General features: G+C 46.3%; 2 protein-coding genes and 1 long non-coding RNA gene across 7 annotated transcripts; 1 reads left to right on the top strand and 2 right to left on the bottom strand.

The window, feature by feature from the left end:
* Positions 1-3,444: 3,444 nt before the first annotated feature.
* Positions 3,445-9,113, bottom strand: LOC130207572 (cilia- and flagella-associated protein 46-like). Its single transcript, XM_056436220.1, has 9 exons — positions 8,936-9,113; positions 8,721-8,839; positions 7,631-7,728; positions 7,282-7,355; positions 6,676-6,821; positions 6,424-6,530; positions 6,274-6,344; positions 5,766-5,939; positions 3,445-3,978 (listed from the first exon to the last, which is right to left on the bottom strand). The coding sequence occupies exons 1-9, from the start codon at positions 9,111-9,113 to the stop codon at positions 3,941-3,943; spliced, it is 1,005 nt and encodes a 334-aa protein (XP_056292195.1). The 3' UTR covers positions 3,445-3,940.
* LOC130207380 (uncharacterized) lies at positions 8,791-11,590 on the bottom strand. 5 transcript variants are annotated; one of them, XM_056435959.1, is made up of 6 exons: positions 11,004-11,590; positions 10,738-10,894; positions 10,439-10,597; positions 9,952-10,128; positions 9,000-9,185; positions 8,791-8,877 (listed from the first exon to the last, which is right to left on the bottom strand). In XM_056435959.1, exons 1-4 carry the CDS (start codon positions 11,548-11,550, stop codon positions 9,963-9,965), a joined length of 1,029 nt encoding a protein of 342 aa, XP_056291934.1. In that variant the 5' UTR covers positions 11,551-11,590; the 3' UTR covers positions 8,791-8,877; positions 9,000-9,185; positions 9,952-9,962. The 5 variants fall into 5 exon arrangements, with proteins under 5 accessions (XP_056291934.1, XP_056291933.1, XP_056291936.1 ...); XM_056435958.1 differs by having other exon boundaries at positions 9,000-9,182; XM_056435961.1 differs by having other exon boundaries at positions 9,986-10,128.
* A 75-nt stretch (positions 11,591-11,665) lies between these two features.
* On the top strand, positions 11,666-13,443 carry LOC130207389 (uncharacterized). Its single transcript, XR_008834277.1, has 2 exons — positions 11,666-12,061; positions 13,201-13,443. It is a non-coding gene; the product is annotated as an uncharacterized LOC130207389 (long non-coding RNA).
* The last annotated feature ends 206 nt before the right edge of the window (positions 13,444-13,649 follow it).

Genomic DNA, 13,649 nt, shown 5'->3' with positions numbered 1-13,649 from the left:
AAATTGCCATCCTCCGTGATAAAAAGTACAACCGGATGTTACGCAGGTTGCTCTCAGGAGAACATTTAACAGATTGGAATATGCTACATGCGGACTAGTATAGTTGCGTAAAATAATACACACAATAGTTATATTTAATTATTTATTATTTTCCATCACCACAGCATCATTTCTTAATGAAAGCTCTTGCTTCCCCCATGGCGTCCAGAAGGCGTCCGTCTACTACATGGTTGGCAACCTCATGAATGAACATTAGGGAGGGAGAAGTGGTTAGAAGACAACAGTTGTTCTTGGTTACCTGGAGAAGAGCGTTGTCCCTCTGCAGCCTCTCCTCCAGGCTGCCTTGTGGAAGATCCAACAGCTTGCAACTCCTCCTCTTCATCACACAAGTTATTACTGCCACCAGCACGCCAAAGAATAGCAACAAAAGAACGATGCCGTGTTGCTGCTGGCTGTTCATCCACTGCAAGGCCACTAAAGGTGTTTTTATGAGTTATCGTTTTCCAGATCAATGTAATGCAAATGCAAGTCAGGGGGCTTTAAAGGCACAACCTGCCTGAACTTCAAGGACTGACAACAAATAATTAAACTACCGAGTCACATCATATTTGGAAAAATACCAGTACTTTCTCAAGCAAAAAAACAAGTGAAAACCGTTGATGTTGCTTGAAGTACAGTCTCAGTCTCTTTAAACTGATTTAAACTAAATTACTGTTATCAAACCTTAGTTTAAATACAAAACCGTATTCTGCACCAAATAAGAAAAGTTCTGCTAAAATGCCAAAAGACAGTCACAGTATATATTCTATATCCTACTCAAAACAAAGAGTGTCGGGCTATATAATAATGCAGCCATGGATACCGACTCCACCACTTTGCCTGAAACAGTAACTTCTTGTGCTGAAGTTGCTGACGGTCACTGTGGCCAGACTGTTCCCTAAAGAGCAAAGGAAACGTAGCCTAGCCTGCACATGCATGTTTTAACATTATAATAATTCACATTAAACAGGAAGGCGATATTAACAATGTCAAGCATAATAATACACATCAACACAGAATCAATGTAACACCTCACCTGAAGCTCTGATGGTCCAGCTGCTGCTCCCTCAAGCTGATTTGAGTTTCCTGAAAGTGTTTCAAAATGAATTAATGTCGACCTTGAGTACAACAAGTAGTATACGTATTTATTTTGATGGCAATTTAGAATATTTAGGCAATAGGTTCAGGTTTTATGGAACAGCCTTGTTTATTTTTATTCAACATCACGTAATTTACACAATCCAAAAGTGCTGACATGAGGTCAGATTCCCCAAACCGTCCTTCAGTTTCATTGCTAATGCATGGTCATGAACACAATGCCACGAGTACGAGCTCACGTGAAGGCCTGCTGGTCCAGCTGCTGCTCCCTCAGCCTGATTTGAGTTTCCTGAATGCATTGAAAACTGATGCAGGTTTGCACTGTGTGGGTAGTTAGCCTGCTACTAGCGAGCTAACAACGACATTTGCGTGTCTAGAAAAGCGCTATAAATTCCCAGTATTATTATTATTATGACCATCTGGGTTACTCTTTATTTATTATAAGTATTATTTACCCGTCAACTCTTTTAATTTATAATTAATATCTTTGATTTAGAGATATGTCAATTGCTTGATTCAAACCGGCGGCTTGGTCACATAACGCGTTTCATAATGATAAATTAACCAAAAATGCCATAGAAATTGCCCAGAGATGATGGTCTAGCGGTAGCGCGCTCGCATGTAACGCGGATCCTTCACTGACGAGGGTTCGCGCCCCGGCCCGGGCGGTCTGTGGACGCGGGAGTCAATTCCATCTGAGGGTGGGTTTCTCTGTAAAGAGCTGTTTCCCCGTGACAATTGTCCGAAAAACTCTTTTACAAACTTTAAAAACATTTCACATTTTAATTCTCGACCTCCCCCGTAGCTTTTGTGAAATACGCGGAATGTTGGCGATTTTTAACGCCTCTCGGCTCTCTGGGCCCCGACATGACGAGTTAGCTCCGAGGCTAGCCGGCGAAGCAGGCAATGCACGTCGAGACTTCACAAAAGATAGATAACGGGTTCAACTCACGGACATTAAACAATAATTGAAGCGAGCAAACGACAGGCTGGATGAGGCGACGGGGAGAGACAGAGTCCCAGGACTTTGGAACAACAGGCAGGAGAATCTAAACAACGCATTACTCACCTAGCATCCAGCTAACCAGCTCCGGTTAGCTACTTGCTCGCGGAGCTACGCCCGAAGATTCACGTTTGTTTCATCAGACAATGAGAAGCTGTCCTTGCCGCAACGACCGTGAAATCTTTGCTCGCTCCGCACACACACGTTAGGGCCGTGCGCGTAAAAGGGGGCGGGGCTTCTCTCTTCTTCTTCTTTTTTAACGGCGGTTGGCATCCATATAATTGGTGCATTACCGCCACCCTCTGGAGTACTATTGCGTCAGTTAACGCCTTACCCCCAACACCAACAACCCCCCCCCACAACAACAACAAAAAATTATATATATATATAAATAAATAAATAAAAATAAAATATATAACAACCCCTGTGTCCTTTAAGAACGTGAACAGTACTCTAATCTGTGCTCTCCCCCCCAGTATTCCCTTCAGTGTACACTCACGCACCCCCAATTCCCCCAGTAGGGGCTTCTCTCCGTGAGGATGAGTGGCGATATATTATTTTTGGTCACATTTAACTCAAGTGGTTGTTGACAGGCTTACGGTCTCCCACACACATTTAGCGCGTCAACACGCTTTATTTCTTATTTAAATTATTTGGTATATAACGTTTTTTGACAGTAAATATTATATTTTCTTCTTCTTCTTTTTTCTTTTCTTCATCTCAACATTTTCAGAGGCGCGGCGCCCTAACGCCCTCTATTGACGCACCGCCACATGATGTATGTACAACTATGCTGCAAATTAACCATGAACATTAAATCAGAGGAAATAAACGGCATTAAATACATATTCATCAATAACCTAGTTAGTTAACAGAGACGATGGGTACATTTAATTAAATGTATGGTTTACATAAGCGTATACTGCCATCGACTGGTAGAAAGGTTCCTCTGCTTCTCCTCATACAGGCTCTGCTTTGTTCATTCAAGAAACGGCACAATGAGGTGGACAACTATAATAGCAACAACTCTATACACACACACGCACACACACTACTTTGATTAAACTATATTTGAAACTGTGTTGCATTAAACAATGCAACGACTATTTGAAAAGTTGCTGCGTACATTAATAAATATGAATTAAACTGCCAGTCACTACTGTTGGAAACAGCTTAATTATTTATATTACTAATGTTCTTTTTACATTACCCTGCTTTGTTTACTGTAAATAAGAATATCTATAATTTTATAATATTTAATAGTTGACGGTCACTCCGACATTTCTTTAGAAGTTTCATACACCATGTGTGTTGTGTATTTTATTCAGTCAATCAAATACAATATTATTCTATATAATATACAAAACAGAAAGACTGAAAATGTATAGGTAGAAGAAAAAAATGCTTATGTATTCCTATCCTAAATTAATATCAAATAAATCAGAAAATGTATGTAAAATAAAGAAAAAATAACAAAGAAAATAAAAAATAAAACAATATATATATATACATTGGGCTGCACGGTGGTGTAGTGGCTAGCACTGTCGCCTCACAGCAAGAGGGCCGTGGGTTCAATTCCCGGTCGAGGCGGTCCTTCTGTGTGGAGTTTGCATGTTCTCCCCGTGGCAGCGTGGGTTTCCTCCGGGTTCTCCGGCTTCCTCCCACAGTCCAAAGACATGCAGTCAAGTTAATTGATCTCTAAATTGCCCATAGGTGTGAATGTGAGAGTGAATGGTTGTATGTCTCTATATGTGCCCTCGATGGACTGGCGGCCTGTCCAGGGTGTCCCCTGCCTTCGCCCTATGTCAGCTGGGATCGGCTCCAGCGCCCCCGCGACCCTAATGAGGATAAGCGGTATTGATAATGGATGGATGGATATATATACATATATACACACAGACATACTTTCACATACATCTTCCATATAAATTCATTTTACATTACATGTCATTTAGCAGACGCTTTTATCCAAAGCGACTTACAATAAGTGCATTTCAACCTAGAGTATAAACAAAGAACAACAAGAATACAGGAATTAACATTTCCTCAACATAGTCGAACTCCAAAAGTATTACAATAAGAGCTATTTAAGTGCCACTGAAGTGCAAATCTGTGTTTTAATCCAGATATAGTCGGAAAAGGTGTGTTTTCAGTCTCCGGCGGAAGATGTAGAGACTTTCTGCTGTCCTGGTGTCAGTGGGGAGCTCGTTCCACCACTGAGGAGCCAGGACAGCAAACAGTTTGGATGTAGAGTGATTAGCTCGAGGTGCAGGAGGCACAAGTCGGTTGGCTGTTGCCGAGCGGAGCGAACGCGCCGGGGTGTACGGTGTGACCATATCCCGGATGTAGACGGGGCCCGATCCGTTCAGAGCACGGTACGCCAGAACCAATGTTTTGAAGCGGATGCGGGCATTCTTTGGACATGCCTGTTTATTGCATGAATGAATGTTTGAAATGACGTAGATACCAGTTGTTCCAGACAGATTAGGTTACCAAATGCCTTCTAGGCCCTGCCTCCTAGGCCCTGTCTTCTGGGCCATTGCCTCCTAGGCCCTGCCTCCTAGGCTCTGCCTCCTGGGCCCTGCCTCCTAGTACCTGCCTCCTGGGCCCTGCCTCCTAGTACCTGCCTCCTAGGCTCTGCCTCCTGGGCCCTGCCTCCTAGTACCTGCTTCCTAGGCCCTGCCTCCTGGTCGCTGCCTCCTAGCACCTGCTTCCTAGGCCCTGCCTCCTAGGCTCTGCCTCCTGGGCCCTGCCTCCTAGTACCTGCTTCCTAGGCCCTGCCTCCTAGGCACTGCCTCCTGGGGCCTGCCTCCTAGTACCTGCCTCCTGGGCCCTGCCTCCTAGCACCTGCTTCCTAGGCCCTGCCTCCTGGGCCCTGCCTCCAAGTACCTGCTTCCTAGGCCCTGCCTCCTGGTCGCTGCCTCCTAGCACCTGCTTCCTAGGCCCTGCCTCCTAGGCTCTGCCTCCTGGGCCCTGCCTCCTAGTACCTGCTTCCTAGGCCCTGCCTCCTAGGCTCTGCCTCCTGGGCCCTGCCTCCTAGTACCTGCCTCCTGGGCCCTGCCTCCTAGTACCTGCCTCCTGGGCCCTGCCTCCTAGGCTCTGCCTCCTGGGCCCTGCCTCCTAGTACCTGCCTCCTAGGCTCTGCCTCCTGGGCCCTGCCTTCTAGGCCATTGCCTCCTGGGCCCTGCCTCCTGGTCGCTGCCTCCTAGCACCTGCTTCCTAGGCCCTGCCTCCTGGGCCCTGCCTCCAAGTACCTGCTTCCTAGGCCCTGCCTCCTAGCACATGCTTCCTAGGCCCTGCCTCCTAGTACCTGCCTCCTGGGCCCTGCCTCCTAGTACCTGCCTCCTGGGCCCTGCCTCCTAGGCCATTGTCTCCTGGGCCCTGCTTCCTGCCGTGACCCTGCTGACGGCCCTCCTTCTCTACCTCCTTCTGTTTACATGTATCCTGGTTATCTGGATCGTGGTCCACGCCCACGACTCATTACATTTCTGTCGTATTCGTTGAATAACTCCGTGACGTTGTTCACATGTATTTGTCCGATGTGTCCAGAGTGTTAAGCCCTCTGAGGGCTGAACAAAACCAACATGCATGTCTTAAAGTCCGGGTGCAGGTGCGTCTCCGGTACCTTTGTCTGGTTCCTCTCTGTTCAGCCGACTGTGGAGCAGCTGGAGGGAGAAGTCCCGAGACAAGGAGCTCAGGCCTCCGCCCTGCAGCACCGTCAGGGCCTCCAGGGGCAACTGCAGCAGCTTCCTGTCCGCCAGCAGCACCACGCACTCCCCCGGCTCCGCGGGGAACTTAGCTGCGTGCGCACACATTTCCACAGAACTCATTGTTTATTTTAATCTTTTAAAATGTCGCCGCACAACGGCCTTTAACGCTGTACCGCTCTGCTTCTGAAATCCAGAATTTCTGAACTTTGAATTTGTTCTTTTTAAAACAGTTTGGAGGCGCTATAATCCCCGCTGAGTTATCAAGCTGTGTGTGAAGCCAATGTCCTCCGGCCTGAAGGGGGAGGGGCTGCAGCCCTCTAGGACAGATCCGCTGACGGGTTGCCAATAAACAGATTCGGATGCTCACGTGACTCTGTGAAGATAACCACAGGGTGTCACACACTCTACCTGCTCTTCCTTTACCTGAACTCCCTTTCTCTTCTTTATCTTTGGCTTTGGTCATCTCGGGGACTGGTGGTGATGAAGCCTGGGGCCTGAGGGAGGGGAGGACAGGTGAGGACAGATAGATAGGTAGGTAGATAGGTGGATAGATAGGTGAACACAATACGTCACCTGAAGCAGGAGAAGTCAAACTGAGTGAGAAGTGGATTTAAATAGTCGTCCATGTCTCTCACAACGTCTCTGAAGTGACGTCCTAACGTTTCTTCTGCGGCGGCGTCCTGTAGGAGAGAAGAAGAGTTTCAGTCGCCGTGAAACAAAGTATTTATTCTGTTGACCTGAGAGATAATTGCAGCGGCGCTTGTTCACGCGGCTCGCGGTGGACGATGTTAACGGAGTGAAGGAGGAGCAGAGGCCTCAACGTACGCCGGGAAGACCGCGCCGCTCCTCGGAGCCGCGCTCCGCGAGGGAGAGTCTGGCCTCCAGGCCGAAGGCCCGGGTCCGGCCCCTCAGCGCCAGCAGAGCCCGCGGGCGGACGGGAACCTTGGCCACCCTCGTGCACGCCAGGCTCCCTGCAGCAACACAGTTGACACGCAATCACACGCGTACAGGCCTTTCAATCGGTTCCCATGTGCACCTCACCCCGCCTCCTCCTTTTGTAAGATCCCCCTCTCCGTCTTCTTCTGTCGCTTTCTTTTCCTGTTTCTTGTCCTCATTCTCAAACAATGAGAATGAGGACCACCACCCCCCCCACTTATTCCACGCCAGACTAGTACTCAAAGAGGTGAAAGGTCAATGGTCGGCACTATATTTTCCTCTCTCCTTGTCCTCATTCAAGGTGAACTCCTCCTCTGCCGTGCAGGTAAATGTTACATGGAAACACTAAATCATGTCGTCTCTATTTAACAACGATGCTTTGAGGAGCGACGTGTGTCACGGAGATCATCTTCCCCCGTGGGCGACGGAACAAACATCCACATGAATGCAGAAGTGGCGGAGAGCTTGAATCCTGAGCGGAGACTTGTTCCTCACCTGTTCCCTGCGCCGTCTTCCCCTTTTGTTTTGGAGCTCTGGTGACCTCATAGAAGGCCCCGTAGAGCTCGGACCTGCAAACAAACACAGCAAACACTCACAAACTATTTCATTTGACTTGCTGCCTGTTTACTGTATGCCCTACGTCACATGTTTACTTTAAATATCTTTACATTTCAGTTCACATCTTTCCACAAGTACACAAACAGAGTTTCTACATCAGCCCCCTAGTGGCAGGTGTACCACACTGCAGGCCCCTTCCTTCAGCCTTTTAAAACCTATTATTAAAACATTAATTTATAACAAGGCAACAAAAGTGGAATATAGTGAGAGACAAAAGAGGAAGTACCCATCTTCAGAGTGCTGAAGCAGCAGGATTTTCATGTTGGGCGGAAGCTCTGCGAGGATGTTCAGGTGGCTGGGCTGGATGGTGAGGTGGCTGAAGGCCTGCAAATCATGTCAAGATCATACGTGTAACTGTGCATTATCAATATTTTCACCATCGGTCTATTTGTTCTACATTAGCTGGAGAAAATTATTTTAGAAACGATAAAAAAGGTAAGTTTAAAAGTTAGATTTTTTTGCCATTTCAATTTATAGTTCTGAAGATGTACATAGATTTGGCGATTCTCCCAAATAAAATAAAGAACTCCAGACTTGCTCGGCGACGATGTGATGACGCAAGAGGGAGGGGGGGGGGCGCCCGACCGGGTGCGTCACGCTGTCTGCGGCACATGCGTCTGAACGCGATGCGTGAACGTTCAAGTGTTATAATTCAAACATGTCAGAGGATTAAAGAAGTATTTGCTGTGGATGAATTCATATTATATGAAAACTTGAGGCATATGGAGCATTGCTCTGGTGATGAAGCACCATTGTCACTAAAAAGGACATAATTGCCGATTCTTTGCACGTATTACAGCAGTCATCATGAGGAGTGAAGGATTTATTCACTGCTGTCGTTATTAGAAGTTATCTGGAAACTGAAGAAGAGGAGAAAACCTCATTCCGGATCAACTGCCACGTGTAATGTGTCCAAAAAGGTCACAGATGAAACGGTGGCATTTCAGTCACGTCCGTATTAAAATGATGACGACGATAATATCACAATCGGTTTCCACTTTGTCATGTTAATGATGAAGTGCATTATTCACATATAATTTATTCTGAAGACCGTTGGTAATAACACAAAATTAAACACGCTTCACTTCCTTTGAGGGAAATCAAGGACTTTATAATCTCCATTCTTTACAGAAATACAGAAATACACATTTAAACACACCGATGTTGATGATGATTTAACTTCTAATATTCACACATTAAGTCAAGATTCATTCCAGCTGTGTGATATTCATAAGGCTGCAGATGTCCTGATGCCACATGCCCCCCCCCCCGACAGCATCCATAAATCATGAGTGGGGGGCTTGGTGACCCGGTACCTGGGAGAAGCCGTGGAGGGAGTCCTGCGCCCCCGTCGGCGTGCCGCCGGGCCTCTCCTCCCGAGAGAGGAGCAGCGTCCTGTGCGGGCCGAGCCGAGGGCCGGGACGCGCCGGCGGCGCTCAGGACCGCGGCCATCGCGGCGACGGTGCAGCAGCTCTGGGGATTAAAGACGGGAGGCGGATGAGGCGGCGCCGGTGGAAAGAGATGGAATCACGGCGTCCGTGGCGATGTGCCATTCGGAGGGCGCAGAGGCACCTGCGTGGCGTGGACGCACACACCTGGAACAAGGCGAGGTATTGGCCCGACGCCGCGGGGTCCGACCGGCCGTGACACTCCAACATGTCGAGGGAGGCGGCGGCGAGCGCGGAGGAGGGCAGCCGGTGGTGGAGCATCAGGCCGACGGCCTCAGACAGAGCCTGGCCGGCCTGAGCCAGCAGCTGCTGGGCTCTACGCCTCCTACACTGCTGACACACACACACACACACACACAAACAGATAAAATGACACTCAGTGAATCAGAAACACATACACAAACACGAATACATAGAAACACAGACATCTATTGTTCTCTCCGTCCTGGAGAGGGATCCTCCTCTGTTGCTCTCCTCAAGGTTTCTTCCCTTTTTCCCCCGTGAAAGGGTTTTTTCTATTTTTTTGGGGAGTTGTTCCTGATCCGATGTGAGGTCAAAGGTCAGGGGTGTCTACGTGTACAGATTGTAAAGCCCCCTCTGAGGGTGAATTTGTAATTTGTGATGTTGGGCTATACAAAATAAACTGAATTGAAAATTGAACCTCTGAAACGGCATAACATTAACGTAGAAGTCATTTTTAGGACATCCAGCTGGTGTGTGTTTCTGAATTAGGGCCATTATTACAACAATAATCCACGAGGAAGATGATATTTCGAGAAAAAAAACATTTTTATAAGAAAAACAGAGATTATAAACTATTTGATCTTTGGAGTTCTTTTCTCGTACATTTCTGTTCGCCCCTCTTTCCCCTGCACTGTTTTTATTATTATAGTTTTATTATAAAATGCCCAAAATATGCCGTATCAGCTGATCGTCCGTGTATATGTCCGCGGTTGAGTATCTTTGGTTGAACGCTTTGATAACGCCCTGTTGACATGCGGCGAGGAGACGAGGCCGTTTACAGCAAATAAATCATCTGATCATCGTCTGTGACGGGACTCATCTTGATATGATCCAACTTATGCATGACATGTTGTACCTTTGCAGACCTCAGTGCTCAGTGGTTTCTGCACCTGATGGGTAAGGTAGCATGTCCACGAGTGTACCGGTTGACAGGGTCTCTGCAAAAACCAGCTCGCAGAAGTTGTGCTTGGTGGGGATGTGAAACACCAGCTGGGGGAAATCATGAGCCAGCCTCTTCCTCAACATATCCTGTCTGCAACACAACAAAACAGTGACAATTAAGAGTCACAGGAGTATCATGAAAAGCAGAGAGTGGTGCAGGTGGTACAAGACATTACAGGCTAGAACCTATCTGCCATACAGCACATTTAACACCAAAGATGCCCAAGAAAGGCACACAACATCACGCACACACACACTTCTCCTTGTTGCCAACTGGTACATGTTTGTGCAAACAGCAAGAATTAAAAACAGTTTCTCAGGCCTGTCACACACATGTTGCGTAAAGCTGGACTTGCACATGACAAATAATAAGACGCGAGAGAAAAATGCATTTCAGTTACCTGTAGTTTGAAGCATCAAGACCTTCATTTGCTTTCACCAGTTCAATGAAGGCCTTCCTCAGCTGGCCCATTCTCAGCACCTCTTGGTTGACAAGCAGCCTTTGGCGAATGATCCTCTCACAGAATATCTTATAGCTGACATCAAACGTGGGCTCATTCCTCGAACACATATGAATGAGAAGGAAAGAAATGAATAAGTGTTGTGATTGTGTGCACATACAACAGAATGCGGATTGAATGTTTACTTATGCAATGTTAAGTTAGTAGCTCCTTGAAATGCAATATCATAAATAACTTACCGGACTTTCTCTGGTTTTTCAGGCCTCGTCAAAAACCTGGTGCACTGATTATAACAGCCTCTGTGATACTGCACCTCCAGAGCCACACAGTCTTTGTCTTTTATATGCAAAAGAATACTTTGGTCCTCCTTCAACTCGGCAGCTTTCTGCAATTGGCCTCACCAAAACAATAAGGATAGCTCAATGAGTTTGTTGACATATCTCACACATAATTGTACCTTTCAGTCACTCAACCACAGTGTGTGTGTGTGTGTGTGTGTGTTTACCTGCTGTTAATGTTTCAGCCTTTGACAGAGGATCCCTTTGTCGTTTGCCTGCTCGGTTGACGAACTTCTCCTTTTTTTGGCAAATTATGCCCAGGGCAGGAAGAACGGGGCCAGAGCCTGCGATTGGCATTCCTGACCTGGATCGCAATTTCTTTGTTGGACTCGTGCCGCTAGAAGTCGATGGAATGGCCTCGTGGTCTTCCGTCGCTTCTTGTCTCTCACGTGCGAGACGTCTTTCCACCTTTGCCATGGATTTTTTGTCCGTAAATCTACGGTAGCACGTGTGATGGAAGCCAGCATCCTCGGGAATATTGTCAAACTCCACATCAACACAGTGTTTGAAGTTCTCAGCCACGTCCCGAGACTCACCGTCCAACCCGAGCCACGTGTGTCGGCTTGTCCTGTATGTAATCCATCGTGTAGTGGTGAAATAATGTACCTCCTCGTGCTTGACTGAAGTAATATGCATAAAACAATGTTTGTTTTTTGATTTATTAATATATTCCGATGTATTTTCTTCGTCTTCCCTACTGCTCGAGGACGACATCTTGCCATTCTGTTGACAAAAAGCAGCTACCTCATTGGTGTAGAACGATCACGTGTCTGGAGAAACTAGTTCGGCATAAAACATAGTCGCATCGAGAATCGACGTCAAATTTAGCGACGGACTCTTTCTTTTTTATGAACTAAATATTGTGTAGATGCGCGACTGTGGAGCGGGTTTCATTTTCTAAAGGACTTTTCGTGGTTCACCTTGCGGCCTACATGTCCGTTAGGTCCCCATCTACAGAGAACCGCCCGTCGCTCGAGGGAAGTGAAGAAGAGGTCGGTACCTCTCTGTAAAGGCCGTCTGGTGTAGAGCTGCTGGACTCGGTCTGCGAAGACCTGAAGACCTGAACCCGCATGTCGGTCTAGTTAGGAAGCAGAGTCCGATTGTGTTCCAGGCCACATGGTCCACCTCTACTCTAGTACCCTGAATGTGATGATTGTTGGGTTCCTTTACCGTTTCTATTCTTTGCATGTCCTCATAGCTCGCTGTTCCCGTCCTATTCTAAGAGGTATGTGACTTTATTTATTGTTTTATCTCTTCGGGGTGTTCCGTAAATCCTTACTACGTCAATCCTTACGGTGTTCCCCGGCGTTAAGGCGCTCGGCCCGGCCTCCACATTAGTTCGGCGGCGCTGCGTTAGCCGCTAAAGTAGTCTTGGTGTTGCTTGAAGTCCAGTCTCGGTCTCGTCTCTTCTCCCGCCTCACCCAGTCCGCCGCGTGCTCGCTTCAATTGTTGTTGTTGAAGTTCCGTGAGTTTTAACGGCCGCTAACTCATCATGTTGGGGATGGTATTCTGTCATGTTCATAATAATAATTATTATTATTATGTTCAGTCTTCGTACTTTTAGGAATAACGAATCAAAGAACAAAAACTATTTTTAACAATAAGTTAAAAGTGAAGCCCCACATTTTAGCTCAGCTCAATCGCACTGAGCTCTGACTCTCCCGCGGGGTTTGAACCCGCGGACCCTTGAGGGGGAGCGGTTCCAAGTGCGAGAGCTTATACCACTACTCTATGGACCGGGCCAATTAAAGGTGGCACAAAAGGTTAATTTATCCTTCTATTTCTTCTTTCCTTGACGCCCAGCGACAGTTTGCATGAAAACAATGGACATATACGTAATAATACAAATATAATAATAACGAATTAAGAGTATATATAAATAAATCAGAGTTAATAATAATTAATTCAAAGAGTTCATGTGTAAATAATAATAATTCAAAGAGAAGACGAATTAATTCAAAGAGTTGACCAATAAATAATCATAAATCAAGAGTTGACAATTGACAAATACATCATATTAGTCATAATAATGTTGGATCACATGTTAATAAGGTCAAGATTCCAGGTTTCTTTAAACGCACAACCTGCCTGCACTTCAGCCTCTGACGCAACAGTTAATTAAACTACAGAATCACACCATGGGTGGTAAAATACCAGCCATTTTCTCTTTAGGGGAAATGACTTCAACACAAATGGCACAATGACATGCTTGAGATGTGACTGGCCTTCTGATCTCAGGGAGCCATTAACACTCGGCTGTACATTGGAGTATTTTGTGCTGCTCATTTACCAAAAGTACAGCAGTCAGATATTACACAGTAAGCCGCTTCATTGATTCCTTTGCACTTGTTTTAATTTGAAAAGCCAGGATCCAGTCGACCGATTGAACGTAGAGGACTACGACGACAGGCGGCGCCCGCCGGTGTGGCCCGAAGCATCCAGCCTGAACCGTCCGTGGACAAAGTCCCGCCGCCGCCCACCTGCCTCTGGTCTCCTGAAGCGAGACGGAGAAAATGATCATCCGTCTCCACAGTGACTGAGTCAAGAACATATCTGAAAACATCTTTTGAAGCGAATTAATGAAAATGAAATAAATTGTTCACCTTACGCTAAACTGTCAGTATTTAATTTATAGTCCCTGAAATGATGGAAACCATTCCTTCTGTAGGGTGATTTAAAATTAAAACAAAAACTTTTAGAAATAAAAAGGACAGTAAAAAAGACAATTTGTATTACATTTGACTTAATAATCATCTTAAATGAGGACATATTTCAACTCAAAATCCAGTTTATTTTTCCAGTGGATAGTCTAC

Source organism: Pseudoliparis swirei, chromosome 17, assembly GCF_029220125.1.
Source record: "Pseudoliparis swirei isolate HS2019 ecotype Mariana Trench chromosome 17, NWPU_hadal_v1, whole genome shotgun sequence".
NCBI classification, from domain to species: domain Eukaryota; kingdom Metazoa; phylum Chordata; class Actinopteri; order Perciformes; family Liparidae; genus Pseudoliparis; species Pseudoliparis swirei.
The sequence above is the reverse complement of the archived record's forward strand: the minus strand, read 5'-3'. Positions and strand labels throughout refer to the sequence as shown.